The following is a 25,386-nucleotide window of genomic DNA, read 5'->3' on the forward strand; positions in this document are numbered from 1 at the left end:
CTTGGTTTTCCTGGTCGTCCGTTTTGCTCAAATAGAAATAAAGGCCTGTCTCTAATTGTGGCCTGGTTCCAATAAAGGCCTGGTCCTAGATGCCCTGGAGTAAATAAAGGCCCCGGCCTCTATTAGAGCATTTACGGTAATCCTTTATTGATCTCACAATGGAGAAATTCACTTTTAGGTGCTCGGACCAATAAATTACTCTCAGTGATAGTATTTATAACTGTAAATGAGATAAAATCCTGGCTAATTTATTCCTTTTGGAAACAGTATTATGGCTTCTTGTTTATTTAAAGGAACAGGCACCGTTTTTCCATACAGAGACATGTTCTTACCTGAGCTTAGACGAGTTGATGTGCCCCTTTCTGGACTTTGAGGCCATGGAAGAGCTTGGTAGCTTCTAACTTCACCCCAGTTTGGAGCTATCGGAATATATTGGGAGAGGCCAAATGCTAACAACATCTTTGGTCGTTTTGCGTGACTGAGCGCACGCACAAAGACCAGACCGGTACGTATCAACTCGTCTAAGCTCAGGCAAGAACATACCTCAGTGTGGAAAACGGTGGCCTGTTCCTTTAAACGTAAATATGCCACTAACAGATCAATAGGACTTTTTAATGATGGGTCAGGGATCATTTATTCACTTATCTCTTTTAGAAAAAAGCAAATAAGCACTTCAAAACAAATGCAAATCATGAAATATATATAATATACTTGTTAAAAGGGGTTAAAAATTGTAAATGTTTAAAAAATAGTCTCGCATTGGTTATTATGTGCAACACTGCATATCAATTATTGCAGGATCGAATCATGAAGTTGCCTGAGAGCATTTTCTGAACAGGGACCTGAAAATAAAACACTCAGTATCACAGCACCACAAAAAAGCAAAAGAAAAAAGTAAATGTGTGATCTCCAAACAGGCTCGAGCCGTCCGTTTGAAACGTTCACATCGGAGAATTCTTGAACTGACCTGTTCTGGCCATTCATCGTTCGTCTCCGGCTGTAGCTTCCTTCAAAAAACCATTCAACCCACACTCCAGCGCTGACCAGTCCCCCCCCCCACCTCCACCTCCACCACCACCACCACCACCCAAACCCACGGCCATTGTTCAGCACCATTCAGCCATATTGTTCCCTCCGCGTCTTTATGAACAGAGCCAATTATCACGAATCTGGCCCCAAATGCCCCCCTGCCCCCGTCCTCCCGGTCTGAGCCTTTCAAACGGGGCTGCATTAATAAGCCAGTGGTTACACGTAAAAAAAGAAAAAAGAAGAGGTGAGCGGAACAATATTGAAAGCTTTGAGGGGAAAAGAGGACGAGAGGGAGGGAGGTACGAGAAGAAAGATGAGGATATGAGGAGAGAATGTGATTAGGCTAAATGAGCTCTTGAGATGCTGAGATGAGAACAAGCTCCATCCGTTTGAGTCTGGTTAGTGAACAATACATCGCCCATACTGTTGGAGAAAACTTATTATACTAATTCATAATCATGTAGGCAAGTTTACCGAGTGGTTAGACTTAAAAGACACTGCCTGGCCACAAAAGAAGCCACACAGTGTAATAATCCAAAATAGACACTTTTCATATAAAAACAGCTTCAGTAGCAACCCTCCTCCCCCGCAGCAGCAGATCCAGCAGCCTCTCAAGCTCCTTTTCTTCACTGCCAATCAGAGCCGTGGGAAGATGTTTTATTTAGGGGGCGCTGAGGGACAAAATGTACCCCCAAAATACTTTTTCTGCATAAATCCTATTTATTAACCTCTTAACTCCCGCCTGAACCAAGAGCATTTTCTCCAGTTCAGCTTTACCCAAATCCTGTAGGCCAGTGTAACGCCTCATTTGAAAGACCTACAAAACTAAATGGATCTTTTTCCTCACGCCATCAGATATTTTTTCATCACTTTTTCGATTTTTTTTGTCCATTTTTTGGTCACTTTTTTGTCACTTTTTCGTCAAATTATTCGCATTTTTTGTCAAATTCTTACCACTTTTTCGTCCATTTTTTCTCAATTTTTCGTCAAATTTTTCTCAGTTTTTTTGTCAATTTTTTGTCAATTTTTCGTCAAATTTTTCTCACATTATTATCCTTGTTTTCCTCTCAGTTTTGTTGCTATTTTCACAGCTTTTTTACAGAAGCTTTTGGATTGGGGTAAAGCTGGAGAAAATGGGCCCCGTTCAGGTGGGAGTTAAGGGGTTAATGGAAAGCCCCTTGAGATGAGATCATTTTTTTTTCCGTCTCTTTTTTGTCAAATTTTCATGACTTTTTTGTCACTTTTTTGTCCTTTTTTCCACGCATTTTTTTGTCAATTTTTTGTCAAATTTTTGTCACTTTTTTGTCAAATTATTCACATTTTTTTGTCAAATCTTTCTCACTTTTTTTTGTCCAATTTTTGTCAATTTTTGCCACTTTTTCTTCAATTTTTTGTCAAAGTTTTCTCTCTTTTTTGTCACATTTTCATCCTTGTTTTCGTCTCAGTTTTGCTGCTATTTTCACAGCTTTTTCCCAGAAGCTTTTGGATTGGGGTAAAGCCAAACTGGAGAAAATGTGCTCGGTTCAGGTGGGAGTTAAGGGGTTTATGGAAAGCCCCTTGAGATGAGAGTAGTTTTTTTTTCATCACTTTTTATGTCAGGCAGCCATCTCTTTTTTGTAAAATTTTAGTGACGTTTTTGTCAATTTTTTGTCACTTTTTCGTCAAATTATTCCATTTTTTTTGTAAAATTCTTATCACTTTTTGGTCCTTTTTTTCTGCAATTTTTCGTCAAATTTTTTCTCACTTTTTTGTCATTTTTTTGTAAATTTTTTGTCACTTTTTCGTCAATTTTTTCTCACTTTTTTCACATTTTCATCCTTGTTTTCGTCTCAGTTTTGTTGCTATTTTCCAGAAGCTTTTGGATTGGGGTAAAGCTGGAGAAAATGTGCCCCGTTCAGGTGGGAGTTAAGGGGTTAATGGAACGCCCCTTGAGATGAGATCACTTTTTTTGTCGGGCTGTCATCTCTTTTTTGTCAAATTTTTGGGATTTTTTTGTCACTTTTTCGTCCTTTTTTTTGCAATTTTTCGTCAATTTTTTCTCACTTTGTCAATTTTTTGTGATTTTTTTGTGGATTTTTTCTCAATTTTTCGTCAAATTTTTCGTCAAATTTTTCGTCAAATTTTTGTCAATTTTTTGTCAATTTTTTGTCAATTTTTTTATAAATTTTTCGTCAATGTTTTCTCACTTTTGTCACATTTCCATCCTTGTTTTCGTCTCAGTTTTGTTGCTTTGTTTTCACACCTTTTTTCCAGAAGCTTTTGGATTGGGGTAAAGCCAAACTGGAGAAAATGTGCTCGGTTCAGGTGGGAGTTAAGGGGTTTATGGAAAGCCCCTTGAGATGAGATCAGTTTTTTTTTCATCACTTTTTTTGTCAGGCAGCCATCTCTTTTTTGTAAAATTTTCGTGACGTTTTTGTCAATTTTTTCTCACTTTTTTTGTCAATTTTTTCTCACTTTTTCGTCAAATTATTCCATTTTTTTTGTAAAATTCTTATCACTTTTTGGTCCATTTTTTTGTCAATTTTTTGTCCATTTTTGTCATTTTTTTAAACATTTTTCATCACTTTTTCGTCAATTTTTTCTCACTTTTGTCACATTTACATCATTGTTTTCGTCTCAGTTTTGTCGCTATTTTCACACCTTTTTTCCAGAAGCTTTTGGATTGGGGTAAAGCTGGAGAAAATGTGCTCGGTTCAGGTGGGAATTAAGGGGTTACTATTGCCTGCCGTTCACAAACTATCCACCAGGGGGTGCTGCAGCGCCCTCAGCACCCTGGGTTCCCACGGCCACATCTGTCACACTCTCTACCTTCACCACGCCGTCTCTAACTACTGAGTCACACATCACTCATTACAGAGAGGGAGAGACAATCACCAAACGGTCAGAGCTGGAACTCTCCACACTGAGGAAGAGCCATGTGCACTCCCACCTAACCCCTAGGCCGCCGTGTGAGCGTGCTTTTGTTTCCTCTACCTGCGCATCTGAAGCTCTGCGTGGTCAGCCCCTTCTCCACGGCCAGGCAGGTGAGGAGGCTCAGGAAGCTGGTGGTGACCGACTGGCGTTTGGCTCGCTGCGCCTCCCTCTGCTTCCTGTCCCGGGTGGGCCTGGACCTGAGCAGCACCCCCTGCAGGCCGGGAGCCCCCTCCACCACCTCCGCCTCCTGCTCCCCTGCTCTCGGGGCGGGACGCTGCTCCTTCACCGCCCCCTGCAGCGCTCGGACCCACTCCTGCGCCTTGGACTGGCCGTCGGCTCGAAGGCGCACCACCTCCTTGGAGAACACGGCCTGGAAGCAGTCGCAGCGCTCCGTCCACAAATCCGGACCTTTACAGAGGGAGAAGAAGGTGAATTAAAGTGACTCAATAAATAAAACATTCACTGTTACACATTACAAAACAGCTTCAAGACGCCGAACTGGATACTGTTGGCAATATGGGAAGAAAAACAGTCATTTTGAGTGATTTAATAATCTTTACAATAAAAGAATATATATTGATATTTTAAAATGATTTGAACAATAATATCATTTGTCACATTTTTTTCTGAGACAATTAATCGTCCGTTATGAACAGATATTGAAACAGGCCAATGAACAGCACATTTATAGCACAATTATGGGGCCTCTCTCACCGGAGAGAGTTGTGGAGACTGCGGTGACTGGCCGTCTCCGCAACTCTGATCGATTGCGCGCCTACAAAGGGCCGATCTCACGGGCCTGGAGACCAGCTGGAGACTTGAGTCGCCGCTGGTCACGGAGACGTCTCAGAGACATTCCCTGGAGATAAGGCGAGTCTCAAGGTCGTCTGAGTGAAAATGAACAGGTTTGATTTCAGCGGAGCCTCCGTCTCCAACTGGGCCACACTCAGCAGAGGTCAGATATATAACTTCACCTCTATTGTATTTAAACTCGCAAATTCAATAAAATGTTAACGATGCTTTTTAATTGAACATCCTTAAAGTAAAAAACAGCCTTCATCACAGCTTTCCATTAATGAATTTTCATTTAGCCGGCCAGTTAAAAGTGGGCCGCAGGACCCCCCTGGTCTACACAGTCTCAGCTGTGGCAATGTTGTACACTGAAAAAAGTAATGAACTAGATCAGTATAAACATCTCAATTTGAGCATAATAATCAAAATTTTAGTTGTTTTGACTGGTTAAATTGTTCTTAGGCATTTGTCCTGGATTATTTCACTTGTTCTGAGATGTTTCTGACTCGTTTCGATACATTTCGTCCTTATTTCAGCTCATTTTCTTTGCCAATGGGGAAAGAAAATTGGTCTTATCTCATTGGCAATTTTACTTTCTTATTTCAAGCGAGATTTACCTTAGAACTGGTCTGAAATGTCCTCAAACAAGCAAAGCAAACTCGGTCCGATCAGGAAAAGTGTCTAAATGAGTGAAAACCGCTCAAAACAAGAAACATTTCCTCAATTCAAGTCATTTAAGACAATGCTTGATATTCACTTTTTGCAGAGTAAACACAATTTGTTGTCCTCAACCTGTGAGACGTTTCTGTGACGTTCTCTTAAGACCTGTGGGACATCAAGGAGACCTCAAAGAGACGTATGAAGTCTCTTTGAGGTCTCCTTGGTATCCCACAGGTCTCCGAGACCATGTGGAGACCTCTCTGACCTCTCCGCTGAAATCAAACCTGCTTGTTTTCACTGAGACCTGGAGACTCGCCATGGGACGTCTCTGAGACGTCTCCGTGACCAGCAACAACTCGAGTCTCCAGCTAGTCTCCAGGAGGGGGACTAGGAGGTTAAATTTCATATTGTATCTAGTGGTTAAAGTGTGATTTGGGAGGTGGGGGGACTCTGACCTTTAACAAGCATTAGGAAACACACTACATTTTATATCTTTATGTACTGATGTACTGACATGTAGCCCTGGGTCTGAACAGTATAGTATTCATACTGCACAATACAAGGTATTTGATACTGTCATTATTTTAGTCTCCAATATTTTTTAAGGCCTTGAATTATTGTTAGATAGATATCCTTAGACATCCTTTAGCAGGTTTTAACAATCATAAATGACTGGGGGTCTGTGTGATTTACGAAATGCTTTTGCCAGATCCACTCAGTTTATTTGTTTCTCTGAAGCTCCTCTGTGGACAGGCCTGGTCTGAGACCTACGTCACTTATTCAAAGGAGGCCCAACCAAAGAAATGAACACGAGCGCTGAAACATTACTTATTAACCAGTTTAGCTTGTTATTATGTTGTTCATTTGAGTCTTTCACAGTCAAAGCTGCTCACAGCAGGGCTCTAGCAGGACTTTTTCACTGGGGGAGATTTGTGGTTTGTCTTTGGCCACTGGGTCAGGGGTGACCCTCCCACCACCAAACAGTCATATTTTTGGGATAAATGAATAAAAATGTCATTATCATCATTGCTGGAATAGAATAGAATTGGGTCTAAACATAAAAAGTTATATTATATTCAAGCATTTTAAGGCTTTGTAGAAGAAGAAAAAAACAGCCATAGATTAATCCAGAATAATAAAGAGCCTAGTAATAAACTAGGACAACTCAGAACTAAACCAGGACTGAGCCAGGGCCAAACATGCGATATCAGGACGATACAGGCCAAATATATTTTAATGGAAAATGAGGCGCGGATCAGATTTTACAGTTTGGCCCCCGGGACGCATATCGGCTTGTTGCACAATGTGGCTACGCTACTTCCTCTGAGGTGAAGCTGTGGGCGCTAGCACTTCCTGTTCGTGTTCATTTCCATTAAGATGAGCTCAGACCAGTGAGTTTCTGGTAGAAATATTTCCATAGAGGAGACGTTTATGTTTATAAGGATCAGGGAGTTTGTCTTGAAGCTAATTTAGCCTCTTAACTCCCGCCTGAACCGAGAGGATCTTTTTTCCTCACGTCATCACATTTTTTTCCAGCATTTTTTTGTCAATTTTTTATCACATTTTTGTAAAAAAATTTGTCACAATTTTCGTCCCTTTTTTGCCATTTTTTTTGTCAATTTCTTGTAACATTTTAGTAATTTTTTGGTCATTTTTTGGTCACTTTTTTGGTCACATTTTTGTCACATTTTTGTCATTTTTTGGTCATTTTTTTGTCACATTTTTGTCATTTTTTTGTCATTTTTTTGTCATTTTTTGGTCACATTTTTGTCACATTTTTGTAATTTTTTGGTCATTTTTTTGTCACATTTTTGTCATTTTTTGGTCATTTTTTGGTCATTTTTTGGTCACATTTTTGTCACATTTTTGTAATTTTTTGGTCATTTTTTGTCACATTTTTGTCATTTTTTGGTCATTTTTTGGTCACATTTTTGTCACATTTTTGTAATTTTTTGGTCATTTTTTGTCACATTTTTGTCATTTTTTGGTCATTTTTTGGTCATTTTTTGGTCATTTTTTTGTCACATTTTTGTCACATTTTTGTAATTTTTTGGTCATTTTTTGGTCACAATTTTGCCACATTTCCATCATTGTTTTCGTCGAGAAAATGTGCTCGGTTCAGGTGGGAGTTAAGGGGTTAATGCTTTACACAACTTGAAATAGTGCCTTTATATACATTTTTTTATAGCATGTTAGCCTTTAGCTTCAAGACAAACTATCAATCCTTTATGATCACAGGCGTCTCTGATCTGAACTTCATGATTTGAACTCACAGTCAATGATCATCGACCGGGAACTCACCGCCCACAACGTAATCTTTAGAAAATATGATTATTATTCCAGGAAAAGAAAACAGACAGGAAGTCCAGGCGCTCACACCTTCAGGTCAGAGGAACTAGCATAGCCACACCGTGCAACAAGCCAATTGAGTAAGCCCGACCGAGTATTTTTATTGCATTGATTTATCGCACATACAGAGTTTTTCCCGCCCACTTTAACCCCTGGTTGCATCGTCCTCCGTCACCTGAAAGTGAATTACCGTGTTGTATGGACGAACACGAGGCCAGCGAGTACTGCTGCACGGGTTTGGACACCGGGCCTCTCCCCTCGGTGGGGAAAACCTGCAGCGCGTTTTTTTGTCACATTTTTGTCACATTTTTGTAATTTTTTGGTCATTTTTTTGTCACATTTTTGTCATTTTTTGGTCATTTTTTGGTCATTTTTTGGTCATTTTTTTGTCACATTTTTGTCATTTTTTTGTCATTTTTTTGTCACATTTTTGTCACATTTTTGTAATTTTTTGGTCATTTTTTGGTCACATTTTTGTCATTTTTTGGTCATTTTTTTGTCACATTTTTGTAATTTTTTGGTCATTTTTTGGTCACTTTTTGGTCATTTTTTTTGTCATATTTTTGTAATTTTTTGGTCATTTTTTGGTCACATTTTTGTCATTTTTTGGTCATTTTTTGGTCACATTTTTGTCATTTTTTGGTCATTTTTTGGTCACATTTTTGTCATTTTTTGGTCATTTTTTGGTCACATTTTTGTCATTTTTTGGTCATTTTTTGGTCACATTTTTGTAATTTTTTGGTCATTTTTTTGTCACATTTTTGTAATTTTTTGGTCATTTTTTGGTCACATTTTTGTCATTTTTTGGTCATTTTTTTGTCACATTTTTGTAATTTTTTGGTCATTTTTTGGTCACATTTTTGTCACATTTTTGTAATTTTTTGGTCATTTTTTGGTCACATTTTTGTCACATTTTTCGTCATATTTTTGTAATTTTTTGGTCATTTTTTGGTCACATTTTTGTCACATTTTTGTCACTTTTTTGTCAATTTCTTGCCACATTTTTGCCACATTTCCATCATTGTTTTCGTCGAGAAAATGTGCTCGGTTCAGGTGGGAGTTAAGGGGTTAATGCTTTACACAACTTGAAATAGTGCCTTTATATATATTCTTTTATAGCATGTTAGCCTTTAGCTTCAAGACAAACTATCAATCCTTTATGATCACAGGCGTCTCTGATCTGAACTTCATGATTTGAACTCACAATAAATGATTGTCTACCGGGAACTCACCGCCCACAACATAATCTTTAGAAAATATGATTATTATTCCAGGAAAAGGAAAACAGACAGGAAGTCCAGGCGCTCACACCTTCAGGTCAGAGGAACTAGCATAGCCACACCGTGCAACAAGCCAATTGAGTGAGCCCGACCGAGTATTTTTATTGCATTGATTTATCGCACATACAGAGTTTTTCCCGCCCACTTTACCCCCTGGTTGCGTCGTCCTCCGTCACCTGACAGTGAATTACCGTGTTGTATGGACGAACACGAGGCCAGCGGGTACTGCTGCACGGGTTTGGACACCGGGCCTCTCCCCTCGGTGGGGAAAACCTGCAGCGCGGTTTTTTGTCACATTTTTGTATTTTTTTGGTCATTTTTTTGTCACATTTTTGTCATTTTTTTGTCATTTTTTTGTCACATTTTTGTCATTTTTTGGTCATTTTTTTGTCACATTTTTGTAATTTTTTGGTCATTTTTTGGTCACATTTTTGTAATTTTTTGGTCATTTTTTTGTCACATTTTTGTCACATTTTTGTAATTTTTGGGTCATTTTTTGGTCACATTTTTGTAATTTTTTGGTCATTTTTTTGTCACATTTTTGTCATTTTTTGGTCATTTTTTGGTCACTTTTTGGTCATTTTTTGTCACATTTTTGTCACATTTTTCGTCAATTTTTTGTCAATTTCTTGCCACATTTTTGCCACATTTCCATCATTGTTTTCGTCGAGAAAATGTGCTCGGTTCAGGTGGGAGTTAAGGGGTTAATGCTTTACACAACTTGAAATAGTGCCTTTATATATATTCTTTTATAGCATGTTAGCCTTTAGCTTCAAGACAAACTATCAATCCTTTATGATCACAGGCGTCTCTGATCTGAACTTCATGATTTGAACTCACAATAAATGATTGTCTACCGGGAACTCACCGCCCACAACATAATCTTTAGAAAATATGATTATTATTCCAGGAAAAGGAAAACAGACAGGAAGTCCAGGCGCTCACACCTTCAGGTCAGAGGAACTAGCATAGCCACACCGTGCAACAAGCCAATTGAGTGAGCCCGACCGAGTATTTTTATTGCATTGATTTATCGCACATACAGAGTTTTTCCCGCCCACTTTACCCCCTGGTTGCGTCGTCCTCCGTCACCTGACAGTGAATTACCGTGTTGTATGGACGAACACGAGGCCAGCGGGTACTGCTGCACGGGTTTGGACACCGGGCCTCTCCCCTCGGTGGGGAAAACCTGCAGCGCGGTTTTTTGTCACATTTTTGTATTTTTTTGGTCATTTTTTTGTCACATTTTTGTCATTTTTTTGTCATTTTTTTGTCACATTTTTGTCATTTTTTGGTCATTTTTTTGTCACATTTTTGTAATTTTTTGGTCATTTTTTGGTCACATTTTTGTAATTTTTTGGTCATTTTTTTGTCACATTTTTGTCACATTTTTGTAATTTTTGGGTCATTTTTTGGTCACATTTTTGTAATTTTTTGGTCATTTTTTTGTCACATTTTTGTCATTTTTTGGTCATTTTTTGGTCACTTTTTGGTCATTTTTTGTCACATTTTTGTCACATTTTTCGTCAATTTTTTGTCAATTTCTTGCCACATTTTTGCCACTTTTCCATCATTGTTTTCGTCGAGAAAACCTGCTCGGTTCAGGTGGGAGTTAAGGGGTTAATGCTTTACACAACTTGAAATAGTGCCTTTATATATATTCTTTTATAGCATGTTAGCCTTTAGCTTCAAGACAAACTATCAATCCTTCATGATCACAGGCGTCTCTGATCTGAACTTCATGATTTGAACTCACAATAAATGATTGTCTACCGGGAACTCACCGCCCACAACATAATCTTTAGAAAATATGATTATTATTCCAGGAAAAGGAAAACAGACAGGAAGTCCAGGCGCTCACACCTTCAGGTCAGAGGAACTAGCATAGCCACACCGTGCAACAAGCCAATTGAGTGAGCCCGACCTAGTATTTTTATTGCATTGATTTATCGCACATACAGAGTTTTTCCCGCCCACTTTACCCCCCGGTTGTGTCGTCCTCCGTCACCTGACAGTGAATTACCGTGTTGTATGGACGAACACGAGGCCAGCGGGTACTGCTGCACGGGTTTGGACACCGGGCCTCTCCCCTCGGTGGGGAAAACCTGCAGCGCGGCCCGGGTCAGCACGAACGTGTAGGCCCTCCAGTTGTTCCGGTCCACCAGCTGATACAGGAGCCCCGCCTTGAGCACGTCCGGGCAGCGCTGGGTGAAGAGCGGCAGCGTGGTGGGCCGGTTCAGCGCCGCGGACGCCGAGCGGGACGCCGAGCGGGACGCGTCCGGGGGCGGGGAGTCGCTGTCCAGGTCCAGGCCGCACGGGGAGGCCGAGGACGACGGGGAAATCGCCGGGAGCTTCTCGATCTTCGGCTTTTCCTGTCGCGGTTTGGCGGCCTGCACCGTCTCCCAAAGGGCCTTCCTCCACTCCAGCGCCTCCCACTGGCAGGACGCCCGTAACAGCAGCACGGTGCTGTTGAAGAACACGGCCTGGAGGGTGCGGGGGTCGGCCGGCTGCGCAGCCTGCCCCAGGGCGGGAGAGGTGACGCCCTGGCAGTGGGACAGGGAGTAGGCGGTGCCCAGTTGGCGGTTGGCGCTGCTGTCCAGGGTGTACAGGCGCAGCTCGCACGGGGTGAGCTCCACGTGGCAGGAGATCCAGCGCCCCCTAGTGCCCTCTCTGTGCTCCAGCGCGCCCTGCTTCACCACGCTGCCGCTGCTCAGGCTCTTGTCTGCTGCAGAGAGAGGGGAGGGAGACATTCAGTGGCCTTTATGTAAGAGCTGGGGCTGTTTCAATAACATCAGGAGCACTGAAACTAGAGATTTAGATGTGAAGAACTGGTAAAGCAACTCTAGAATCAGGGGCTAGAGGGCCAAACAACAGGGTTAAAGGGGGGGTATTATGCAAAATTGACTTTTTCAAGCTTTCCATCATGTTATTCTGTCATTCCCTCATTAAAAACATGGCTGAAGTGTTGCCTTGGCACATTCACGTATTTTTGAGTCATCTGTAAAAACTCTGATGGCGGCCATTTTAGGGATAGGTTTTTGTCACATTTTTGTTGAATTTTTGTCAATTTTTTATCAATTTTATTTTGAATTTTTGTCAATTTTTCGTTGAATTTTAGTCAATTTTTTGTTGAATTTTTGTCAAATTTTTGTCAAATTTTTGTTGAATTTTTGTCATTTTTTTGTTGATTTTTTGTCAAATTTTTGTCAATTTTTTTTAACAAATTTTAGTCAATTTTTTGTCAATTTTTTGTCAAATTTTTGTTGAATTTTTGTCAGTTTTTTGTTGAATTTTTGTCAATTTTTTGTTGAATTTTTTGTCACATGTCTGTTGAATTTTTGAGTAATCTGTAAAAACTCTGATGGCGGCCATTTTAGGGATAGGTTTGCCTGAGTCCTCCTAGGAACGCCCCCACCTCCTGGAGACGCCTCCGAGCTTTGGTCACCAGCCGAGTAACCAACCACTGCTCCTCAGCAGAACCCCCTCCCCACTGATGCCACAGACAGCGTGTGGAGGGGGCGTGTCTAAAGGCTCAGAGGTTCTTAAAGAGACAGAGGCCTATTTCAAGACATTCACTACAGCCATTTTGAGAGAGACATTTTATACAAGGCAGTTATTCTAATTTACTGCATTTACAGACCAACAGAAGGTTTGTCATCATTGTAGTGTGATATAGACTGGTGCTATGGGACTGACAAAAGCATAATACCCCCTCTTTAACAGGTTTAATTGATGCAGTAAATTAATCCTCACAGATGTTGTCGCTTTCCATTTCAATCTTTGCAACTTGTTCAATGTAACAATAAATATTACAACATTAACTTGATTGAAATCAATTGTGCAGCCCTAGCATATCTTTTATTTTATTGGAGAGTAACCTAAAGCCACTGCCCCTCTGCACTCCTGATGTCCTGCTCAGGCCATTGTTGTAAATGAGGATTTTGGATGGAAATAAGCCCGTGGCTACAATCCGAAGACCCTATTCTTGATTCTTTTTAGATAAGTAGAACAAAATTTGCTTTGTTTTCCTTCAGTATATTGTCAACTACTTGCTAGGAAAGGTAGGAACAAGTGCGGACAAAACAAACTGAATTTCACTCGCGCCTGCTTTCATTGTTTGAAAAAATCAGGTACAGGCCGTTCACATGAGCTGTCCTGAAAACTTCAACTTCAACTTCAACGAGTAGTTCGAAATCCGCGTAGTAATCTTCACTTTCCCCCTTTTATCCGCTTAGAAAATCCACATTGTTTAATTGTGTGTAATTATACTTTGTAGTGGAACACTTCACGTAACCATATTTAAATAGGGAAAACGTGGAAGAGCTTGGTAGCTTCTATCTTGACCTGTTTTGGAGCTATAGAGGAGAGAGGGAGAGGCTAAATGCTAACGCCGTCTGCGCTGTGTTTACGTGACTGAAGATCAGACAGGTCCTAAAGAACTCGTCACAGCTCAGGTAAGAACATATCTCAGTGTGGAAAAACGCTGGCCTGTTCCTTTAACAGTAAATGTTGTAGAAGGTTGCTATTATAACAATTGGTAACTGGTGTAGAATTAGTGTCAATACAGTAATAATTGTAGACGCTATTAAAAGCGCTATATAAAACCGATGCATTATTATTACCATTCAGACAAGAGTATCAGAGGCTCACGGTCAAGGAACTCACTGCCTGTGTAGAACGAGCCCAGACCTTTTCACAACTGCCTCTAAAATCCTGCGCTGTCCCTTAAAAAGGTGTTCATTTTGAAGAGTTTAGTGGCGCTAGGCTAATGCTAGGCTAGTGCATGTCTATGGTAGATAGTAGCCCGTATTAAAACAGTCTGACCCAAGCACAGTGAGGCAAATCACTTATAACACCAGACTAACCATATACATGTCTGTGTCGACTGAATATGCTTTGAATATAACCGTTTTGCATTTTAAAGAACTTATATTTGAGCAGCATCAGCTTCCTGGTTGTAGCTACGCAGCGGCGGAGTGATCTGCTCGGTTACCGGGTCTACAGTAGTTTGTTTACCTGCGGCCGCATCACTACACGTTAGAGATGTGTGGGTCGGCTTTTTTTTCTTTTTTTCGGACCCGTACCAAACCGACCCGCCGTAATTTAAACCCGACCCGACCTGGAGAAAAGCCTCTCAGTTTCCCGACCCGACCCGACCCGCGCACATTAAAAAACTGCTGCATGAGTCACACTGCAGCTGCTGTCACTCAAACGGGAGCGCATCACGTGACGCCGAGTTTACAGGAGAATTAGCTCTTGATGCTTTGTTTTGCTGCTGCGCCGCTGAGGAACCTTTGAAATCACGAATGGACTTATCCCCGTCTGACGCTGAAACACTAGTTCATGCCTTTGTCTCCTCCAGGCTGGACGACTGCAACACCCTCCTCGTCGGGATCCCGGCAAAAAGTCTTCAAAAACTTCAGTATATTCAGAACGCCGCGGCCAGGATCCTGACGAGGACACCTGAGCACCAGCACATCACCCCAGCCCTCCGTGACCTCCACTGGCTCCCGATCGGTCAACGCATCAACTACAAAATCTGCCTGCTCACCTATCAATGCATCCATGGACACGCCCCGGACTATCTCACCGAACTCCTCACCCCTCCGCCCATCACCAGAACACTCAGGTCCACAGACACCAACCTTCTCTCCGTCCCCAGAACAAAGCTCCGGACAATGGGTGACAGAGCGTTCCAGGCGGCGGCTCCTAAACTGTGGAACGCCCGACCACCACACCTGAGGGCCCCACAGTCTCTGGAGACTTTCAGAAGAGACTCAAGACTTTTCTGTTCCCTTATTAACATTTGCTGTAGCACTTTGAGATTCCCATGTAAAGTGCTTTACAAATTAAAGGTATTATTATTATTATTATTATTATTATTATTATTATTATTATTAGAAGCAGAAACTATCATGAGGCTTTACTTCCACCACGTCATGGACGAGTCTTTCTGTCAAGTAAACGGAGTTTGGACTAAAGTGGAGCAGCTTTACCTGACGCTAAGAAGTTTCCCTCCTCAGGTCAGTGAGACGCTGTGTCTTTGATTTTAGTTTCACCTTGCTTCATGTTGATGCTTTACTTTCATCACATGTGCGTGTCATGATGTGCTCGGGCTATTGTGGCGCTTTTGTAGCGGTGATCAAAGTCATACAGAAACGATCGTCCAGGTGACTCTAAACATAACATGCTAATAAAGTTTACCCCATGAAACTAAACATTCAACTAAATACAGCCGGCTTTGTGTGACATTTATGGATAAGAATGCACTGTATGTAGTAAGCCAGCAATATAAGGGGGGAGAAAGTGCACTTTTTAACCCGACCCACCCGCACCTGAAGTTTGCCGTAATTGTGAGGTACCCGACCCGACCGAATCCGCGGGTTTCGGGTCGACCCGCGCATCACTACTACACGTGGAGTTCACAAAGGAGCTTCTACAAATCAGACATGGCAACGTTTGGAGGACGAGCCCATGATTTTGAAGAGGTTTTTAATGCAGGCTACTAGTTACCATAGACATGCACTAGCCTAGCATTAGCCCAGCACCGCTAAACTCTTCAAATATAAGGACTGCATGAATTAAAGAAAGACATTTGAACTCAACAACCCTCTGGATAACTAGGAAATGAGGCTGTATGTCAAAAATCCTGAAATATCCCTTTAACCTCTGACCCCCCGCCTAAACCAAATGCATTCTGTCCTCTTTTGGCTGTGTAACACCTCATTTGAAAGCTAAGACTCACAAAACTGATCTTTTTCCTCGCGATGTTGCTGTGTTGTGTTTTGTTTTTTTCCGTTTTTGTCACATTTTTGTTGAATTTTTGTTGAATTTTTGTTGAATTTTTGTTGAATTTTTGCCACATTTTTGTTGCGTTTTTGTTGAATTTTTGCCACATTTTTGTTGAATTTTTGTTGAATTTTTGTTGAATTTTTGTTGAATTTTTGTCACATTTTTGTCACATTTTTGTCACATTTTTGTCAAATTTTTGTCACATTTTTGTCGAGTTTTTGTCACATTTTTGTTGAATTTTTGTCACATTTTTGTTGAGTTTTTGTCACATTTTTGTTGAGTTTTTGTCACATTTTTGTCGAGTTTTTGTCACATTTTTGTAATTTTTTTGTTGAGTTTTTATCACATTTTTGTCGAGTTTTTGTCACATTTTTGTTGAGTTTTTGTTGCGTTTTTATTGAATTTTTGTCACTTTTTTGTTGAATTTTTGTCACTTTTTTGTTGAGTTTTTGTCACTTTTTTGTTGAATTTTTGTCACTTTTTTGTTGAATTTTTGTCACTTTTTTGTTGCGTTTTTGTCACATTTTTGGTGCTTTTTTCCCAAGAAGCCTTTTGATTAGGCTAAAGCCAAATAAAGTGTATAAATAAAAATAAATAAATGGGATCCGTTCAGGTGGGAGTTAAGAGGTTAATAAAAGCTGCAGAGAAATTACAACATAAAACTAGTCATCAATCACTTCAGCAACTAATCACAATTACCCCGAGCCCCACGTCTACCCACAGTTTTTGATCTTGGCTCAACGGTAAACACATTAAACAGGGTAAAAGCCGCAACGCTGGAGGAACCGAGATTAATTCACTCCTCCTCAAACGATGAAGGAAAGCGCGGCCAAAAGTAAGTGATTGAACGAACCGCCGTTTACAACCGCCGCCGTCCTGGAGCCACTTAGTCTCGTTACGGCTTCAACGCGTCGAACAGCAAATTAATCTAATCTCAAACCTCTGCCAAAACGCACCTAATTGTTCTACGAAAACACGGGTAAATGTACGGCGTGTTTCCATCAGGAGCGGCGCCGAGCCTCATCCATCTTCTCCAGGAGGGTATTGTCAGCACGCCGCGCTCCGGACCGCGCCTGTTAACAAACCGCTAAATGAATATGCAAATCGACTTGAAAGGAGGTTCAGAATTAGCCGTCACACTCGGGAGCGTCGACATTAGGTGAAGGCGCGTGTTAGCGGGCGACCTGCTCCGTTCCATTAGCGCCGCTGTGCACCTGTTAGGCTTTGACAACGGGATTTTGTGGTTTGAATGAAAAAGGCGACTTCAGCACGGCCGCCACGAATGCACGATCTTTAAGGCGAGACAAAAAGCTAAGATCTACAAAACTCACCTAAACGGATCTTTTTCCTCACGTCATCGCATTTTTTTCCATCTTTTTTTTCTGGGGGGGGGGGGGGTTCTACTCATTTTTGTAACTTTTTTGTGATTTTTTTGTCACTTTTCTTTGTCATTTTTTGTCTTTTTTCTCACATTTTCGTCACATTTTTTGTCATTTTTTGTCTTTTTTTTTTGTCATTTTTGACATTTTTTGTCATTTATTGTCACATTTTAGTCACATTTTCAGTCTTTTTTTTTTCAATTTTTTGTCATTTTTTCTCACATTTTTCTCACATTTTCAGTCATTTTTTGTAATTTATTGTAATTTTTTTGTAATTTTTTTGTAATTTTTTTGTAATTTTTTGTAATTTTTTGACATTTTTTTGACATTTTTTGTCATTTTTTTTCTTTTTTCTCATATTTTTTGTCACATTTTTTGTCACATTTTTTGTCATTTTGTGTCATTTTTTTGTGATTTTTTTGTGATTTTTTGTGATTTTTTGTGATTTTTTTGTCATTTTTGTCATTTTTTGTCAGTTTAGTCACATTTTCGGTCATTTTTTTTGTCATTTTTTGTCTTTTTTTGTCTTTTTTCTCATATTTTTTGTCACATTTTTGTCACATTTTCGGTCATTTTTTTGTCATTTTTTGTCTTTTTTTTGTGTCATTTTTTGTCTTTTTTTTGTAATTTTTTGTCTTTTTTTTGTCTTTTTTTGTCACATTTTCTGTCCTTTTTTTTGTAATTTTTTGTCTTTTTTCTCAAATTTTTCTCACATTTTCGGTCATTTTTTTGTCATTTTTTGGCATTTTTTTGGCATTTTTTTGGCATTTTTTTGGCATTTTTTTGTCATTTTCCCACTTCAGCACTGTTTTCGTCTCAGTTTTGTTGCTATTTTCACACCTTTTTTCCAGAAGCTTTTGGACTGGGGTAAAGCTAAACTGGAGAAAATGTGGGAGTTAAGGGGTTAAAGTGGACATGTCATACATCTGGGGCTTAAAGCAGCACTAAGTAACTTGTTTACCTTTAAAGGTTCAGAATTAGCCGTCACACTCGGGAGCGTCGACATTAGGTGAAGGCGCGTGTTAGCGGGCGACCTGCTCCGTTCGATTAGCGCCGGCGTGCACCTGTTAGGCTTTGACAACGGGATTTTGTGGTTTGAATGAAAAAGGCGACTTCAGCATGGCCGCCGCGAATGCACAATCTTTAAGGCGAGACACGGCGGGCGGGTAAAGGAATGATATTAATGTGAAGAGAAGACATAGGGCTAAGTAAAAAGAGAGAAACAGTTGCGAGATAGTTGTTGACTGCGGTTAGAAAGTTTATGTGTGAAGAGAACATCCTCAAAATGTAAGGAGAAAAGAGGTTCTGCCGACTTTCTCCCCTTAACCTCTTAAATTCCGCCTGAACCGAGAGCATTTTCTCCAGTTCAGCTTTACCCAAATCCTGTAGGCCAGTGTAACGCCTCATTTGAAAGACCTACAAAACTCATCTAAATGGATCTTTTTCCTCACGTCAGATTTTTTCCATCTTTTGGGGGGGTTCAACTCATTTTTGTAACTTTTTTTTGTCATTTTTTGTATTTTTTTTTGTGGTAATTTTTTGTCTTTTTTGTGATTTTTTTTAATTATTATTTTTGTCATTTTTTGTCACATTTTTTAATCACATTTTTTGTCTTTTTTTTGTGATTTTTTGTCATATAAAATATAAAATACATCTTAGGTGAAACAACTGCAACTATCACAGCTTTGTACAAATGTTTTCAATTTAGATTTAAAAGAGTTTAGAGACACCAGCTCTCGAAAACTCAGCTCATTTTGCAGCTGATTCCAATCAGAAGGAGCACAATATTTAAAAGCCTTTAGGAATAGGCCACCGATTTTACATACTGAGATTTGTTCACTGCAAAAAGTATTTAACTAGATCAGTAAAAACATCTCGATTTGAGCACAATAATCCAAATTTTAGTTGTTTTGACTGGTTAAGAAGTTGTTGGTCATTTGTTTCACTTGTTCTGAGATGTTTCTGACTCGTTTCGATACATTTCGTCCTTATTTCAGCTCATTTTCTTTGCCAATGGGGAAAGAAAATCGGTCTTATCTCATTGGCAATTTGACTTTCTTATTTCAAGCGAGATTTACCCTAGAACTGGTCTGAAATGTCCTCAAACAAGCAAAGGAAACGATCAGAAAAAGTGTCTAAATGAGTGAAAACCGACAAAAACAAGAAACATTTCCTCAAATCAAGTCATTTAAGCCAATGCTTGATATTTACTTTTTGCAGTGTTCTTACCTCACTTTAGTCGAGTTAATATATCCCCGTCTGGTCTTTGTCCGTGCGCTCACAACATACGCAGCCTCTCCCACATGTCACATAGCTCCAAAAAAGCTCACGATAGAAGCTACCGAGCTCTTCCACGTGTTCCCTATTTAAATAAAGTTACGTGAAGTGTTTTCATGTGAAGTATATTTACACAGAAATGTAACATGTGGATTTTATAAGCAAATAAAAAGGGGGACTATATTGTGAGGCGTAATGATACGAGGAGCAAAACGTCCCGCGCAGTAACTCCTAAAGACTTTCCCCGCTCACTTCCGTCAATAACCTTTAGGAGTTACTGCGCGGACGTTTTACTCCTGTATCATTACGCCTCACAATATAGTCCCCCTCTTTATTTGCTTATAAAATCCACATGCTACATTTCTGTGTAAATATACTTCGCATGAAAACACTTCACGTAACTTTCTTTAAATAGGGAACACGTGGAAGAGCTTGGTAGCTTCTATCGTGAGCTTTTTTGGAGCTATGTGACATGTGGGAGAGGCTGCGTATGTGTGAGCGCACGGACAAAGACCAGACGGGGATATATTAACTCGGCTAAAGTGAGGTAAGAACATATCTCAGTATGTAAAAACGGTGGCCTATTCCTTTAATGGCATAAATATGAAGAAAAAATGTATTGCAAGTTTCATATCAAGGCCTTTTACGCCTAAAAAAGCCAAAAGTTTTCATATTTTTGGTCATAAAATTTGAATAATGGATCAAATAATGGATTGAGCCAGGTTTAAATGTATGGTTTTATTTTGTTGACACATTAGTTGTGACCTTTTCTTGTTTCGTTTTTAAAATAAGCTGTTTATTAATGGAGGGATCTGTAAAAATCAAAACTTCACCTTGTTTTTTGAAATTCAAAACAAATATTTCACTAGATGTTGTAAAAACCTTAAAAATATCAATTCATGGCTGGAAAGTTTAAAGTCTATTGGCGCCACTTATGCGAAGATATTTTTGCACCAATGTGAGAAAAATGGAGAAAATGGTCCTTGAAATTACACTTTTCCAAATAAATTAATGGCAAAACATTGAATCAGGGCAATAATTAAACATGAGACCTGGCTGAGACCTGGCCCAAAACCTGTGAATGTAAATAAATGAGTGTTGCCTGCAGTGTCTCCCCTTAGGCCCGTTGATCAGCAGATCTCGTAACAACACACGAGGCAAAAGAAAACAGGGCAGTTTCCTGAAAAGCAAAGAGGAGGCGAGAGAGAAGGATCTGTCTGTTTTTGTAGCTGCTGCAAATCTTTCTTACAAATAATAAATACACAATGGGCAGTTTGTGCAGTGATAAAAAGGTGCAAGGTGTTCACGAGATACGGGCGTTTGAGACAATGTTTAGACCCGGAGGGGGAGGGGTCAGGAGCACAGGACACGCCTCTTACACAGGGCCGTATACACGAGCAAACTCTAAGCTCCTCCCACCCCCCTCGTCTTGTTCCACTGGGCTGCACAGCTGTTTCAATAAAGAGAAAAACGGAAAACTAACTGGCTGTAGTGAAGCTATGGCGCGTGATTTGACTGCTGTTCATAGACTTCTCCTCGGCCTTCAATACAATCCAGCCCTACCTACTTCTCTTTTTAATTTGGATTTTAATCTTGTTGGCTGGATTGTGAACTTCCTGTCACTCAGATCACAGTGTGTAAGAGTGAATGGGGTTGTGTCCTCCAAAATGCTCTCCTCCACTGGATCTCCTCAAGGCTGCGTCTTATCGTCTTTGCTTTTTATTTTATATACCAATGACTGCAGAAGTGTGTATGGGAACAACAGTCATTGTGAGTCTTTTAACAAACAGCGAGACGCCCATGGACCCATCGCTGATGATTTTACTGATTGGTGTGAACAGTTTCATTTGTCTATCAATGTGTCAAAGACCAAGGACATGTTGATAGATTTCCGCAAGGCGCCCCCTAGTGGCACCAACACTGTGATCCAGGGAAAACCGGTTGAAGTAGTCTCTGAATACAAGTACCTCGGGACTATTATTGACAAGGACTTGCGCTTTGATAACACTGACGCCATCTGCAAAAAGCTGCAGCAAAGACTCTTCTTTTTCAGAAAAATGAATTCATGTAGAGTTTCTAACGTCCTCATGACTGTCTTTTACCTCTTTTATTGAGTCAGTTTTAACATTTTGTTTTGTATCTTGGTTTGGGGCTCTTTCTGTGACAAAAATTCTTTGATGAAGTTGGTCAGAGTAGCAGGTAAAATCATTGGTGCACAGCAGACTCAGCTACATGACCTGTACATGACCTTTGCATGACCTTTACATGACCTTTTCATGACCTTTACATGACCTTTACAGCCAAAGGGTTGTACGTCAAGCCCAACAGATAATGGAGTGTCCGGACCATCCGCTTTTTAAGGAGTTTAACTTACTCCCCTGACGCAGGCTCAGAAGGCCCTGCACTCGAACTCGTCGGGGCCTCTTTTATTCCAGAGGCTGTTGCAAAGATAAATGATCATTTGTTGCTCAGTGGAGCTGAGTGGGTCACGGACCGACTGCAGCGCATGTGCTGCTGCTGAGAAGGTGATTGGCTATAAGCTCCCATCTCCCCAGGACCTGCTCACCTCCAGGACCCGGAGGCGTGTGGGTCAGACCACAGCTGACCCTTCTCACCCTGGACACTATTCACCCCTCTCCTCTCAGGCAGGAGACTATGGTCCACACTCACATTTGCATAACACTCAATGCACCTGCACATCTGGAAATACGCTCATGCTGATGTTCTGTCAAATTGTTGTTGTCTTTATCATAGTTTAAATGTAATCTTCTAACGCATGCCCTTATAGTTTAAAGGCTTTATAGTTTTCTATTTATCTTAAAGGGGCTGGATGCTAGTTGGTCATTGAACACTCACTACTGCACCACAGGTCATACATGTAACTACATCTATATCAAGCTCGTGCATGACGGCACTTTGGACCTGAAGTAACAGCTTTCTGAGTGACAGAGCAGGATTTCAGAGGCAGTTGTGGTGAACAGGTCTGAGCTCATTCCCCACATTAGGACATGGCTGGAACATGTAGGGGAGGAAACACATAATTTTAACATTTTTAAACTCCGTTAAGTTATATGTTTTATGTTTCATGTTGTGAACCTGATCACTACCATGGCAATAAAACCAATTCTGACACAGTTCTCAGAAAACATTTGTCATAAAATCTCCTATCTGGTTGTTTTTAATCATATTTTCAGCTTTTTAAGTTTATCTTATGATTATTCAATTACATTTTTTGAGGAAAAGACTTTTAGATTGTGCATTACACGTCTACACTGGGTCGCAGCTTGTCATCCCAGTGTGACTGTAGGTCTTGACGCCAAACCAGCTGAGAACCACTGGTCTAAAGCTCGAAAAGTTGATTTTGCATAATGCATTTAACCCCTTAACTCCCACCTGAATCGAGCACATTTTCTCCAGTCCAAAAGCTTCTGGAAAAAAGTTGTGGAAATAGTGACAAAACTGAGACAAAAAAGTGAGAAAACATCGACAAAAAAGTGACAAAAAATGATGAAAAAGTGGCAAAAATGTCACAAGAAATTGACAAAAAAATGACAAAAATGTGACAAAATGTGACAAAAAAATGACAAAAATTTGGAAAAAAAAATGACAAAAATATGACAAAAATTTGACAAAAAAATGACAAAAATGACAAAAATTTGAAAAAAAAATTGACAAAAAAATGACAAAAATGTGACAAAAAAATGACAAAAAAATGACAAACATGTGATAAAAATTTGAAAAAAAAATTGAAAAAAAATGGACAAAAAAATGACAAATTAATGACAAAAATGTGACAAAAAAATGGACAAAAAAATGACAAAAAAATGACAAAAAAAGACAAAAAAATGACAAAAATGTGACAAAAATGACAAAAAAATGACAAAAATGTGATAAAAATGTGAAAAAAAATTTAAAAAAATATTTGAAAAAAACATGACAAATAAATGACAAAAAAATGACAAAAATGTGACAAAAAATGACAAAAAAATGACAAAAATGTGATAAAAATTTGGGGAAAAATTTGAAAAAAATGGACAAAAAAAAGACAAAAAAAGACAAAAAAATGACAAAAATGTGACAAAAAAATGACAAAAAAATGACAAAAAAAGACAAAAAAATGACAAAAATGTGACAAAAAATGAAAAAAAATGAAAACAAATGTGTTAAAAATTTGAAAAAAAAATGGACAAAAAAATGACAAAAATGTGAAAAAAAATTGGAAAAAAATGGACAAAAAAATGGACAAAAAAATGACCAAAAAAATGACAAAAATGTGACAAAAAATGACAAAAAAATGACAAAGATGTGTTAAAAATTTGAAAAAAAATGGACAAAAAAATGACAAAAATGTGACAAAAAATGACAAAAAAGTTACAAAAAAGTTACAAAAACACCCAACAAAAAAATGCTGGGAAAAAAAATCTGATGACGTGAGGAAAAAGATCCTGGCGGAAGTTAAGAGGTTAAAAAATATGGTGGGGAAAAGGCCACAAATATATGCAAAGCTGTTCCAGGACCATTTCTCCTCCTGATGAATTCGTATTGAAACCACGACATCCCTGATCCATATTGTGGCCGCATTCTCTCTTCATCTCCAGCTGTTCCGAGTATAAAGTCTTATTATCAGAGCCTAAACAACCTTATCCGACTCCCTCTGCCTGATTATCCTTCCCCCTGCTCTCCTTTTCAGCGCACAAAGAGGCAAACTAAAAAAGCCGGATGCTCTTCTCACATATGCTAATGCTAATGCTAAATAATCCCGCGTCAGGAGGAGGAGGCGGTAATTGTGTCTCCGCTTCTCCCCCATTTAAGGTCCATTTGCACACACAGGATTACGGGCTATTATTCCCCCGAGGCGCCTCCGAATCTGCGCAAAATGAGGCGCCAAATGGACAAAACATACAAATAAATAGACGGGGGCGCCGTGTGTGCGAGAGAGAGTCATTTTAACTCATCATCCGTCATTATTTCGCCCAGAGGATTGTCAAAGTGGAGTGGATGGATATAAAATGTCAGCTCCATAAATAGAACACGCGTTTTGCTACTATAGCCCAGCAGTGAGTGTCCGGGCAGTGTTTTCGAAGGCAAGTATCCGTTAGTTCATGAAAGAAAAGTTACGAAAAAGTTTACGTTTCTGCTAAGTTTTCCATCGTCGGGCTGGGTTATTGCCAACAACTTCACGAAACGTATCCAGATCAGGATTCAAGTGTATTGCAATACCCGTACTATAAACACAGGGGCGGACCGGCCATGTGTCCATTCTGGAGGAGCACAAACATGTGATAAAAAAATGTACGAAAAAATGACAAAAATGTGACAAAAAATCAAACAAAAAATGGACAAAAAATGACAAAAAAGTGACAAAAATGACAAAAAAAATGACAAAAACAAAAAACAAACATGTGATAAAAAAATTTACGAAAAAATGTCAAAAATGTGACAAAAAATGGCAAAAAAATGACAAAAAAATGACAAAAAAATGACAAAAAAATGACAAAAAATGACAAAAATGTGACAAAAAAATGGCAAAAAAAATGAGAAAACATTGACAAAAAAGTGACGAAAAATGGATAAAAAAGTGGCACACCTTTTTTCCAGAAGCTTTTGGACTGGGGTAAAGCTGGAGAAGCCAGTGTGACGCCTCATTTGAAAGCTAAGACCTACAAAACTAAATTGATCTTTTTCCTCACATCATCAGATTTTTTTTCATCACTTTTTTTGTTGGGCAGTCGTCTCATTTTTGTCAATTTTTTGTCACTTTTTCGTCCATTTTTTTCTCAATTTTTCGGGAAATTTTTGTCACTTTTTTGTCACTTTTTCGTCAAATTATTTGCATTTTTTTGTCAAATTTGTATCACTTTTTTGTCCATTTTTTGTCACTTTTTCGTCCATTTTTTCCTCAATTTTTCGTCAAA

The 25,386-nt window shown here is 39.5% G+C and overlaps 1 protein-coding gene across 1 annotated transcript in view; it reads right to left on the bottom strand.

Annotated features, from left to right (window-relative positions):
* Nucleotides 1-11,773, bottom strand: part of plekhm3 (pleckstrin homology domain containing, family M, member 3) — a gene marked incomplete at both ends in the record, with an annotated part of 90,849 nt that extends 79,076 nt beyond the window's left edge. Inside the window, 2 exons of the mRNA XM_079563681.1 lie at nucleotides 4,003-4,350; nucleotides 11,032-11,773. Of these exons, the coding sequence (XP_079419807.1) occupies nucleotides 4,003-4,350; nucleotides 11,032-11,773 (1,090 nt within the window). The remainder of the gene's footprint in view (nucleotides 1-4,002; nucleotides 4,351-11,031) is intronic.
* Nucleotides 11,774-25,386: the final 13,613 nt, after the last annotated feature.

The sequence above is a fragment of the Gobius niger genome (assembly GCF_951799975.1).
Source record: "Gobius niger genome assembly, chromosome: 9".
NCBI lineage: Eukaryota > Metazoa > Chordata > Actinopteri > Gobiiformes > Gobiidae > Gobius > Gobius niger.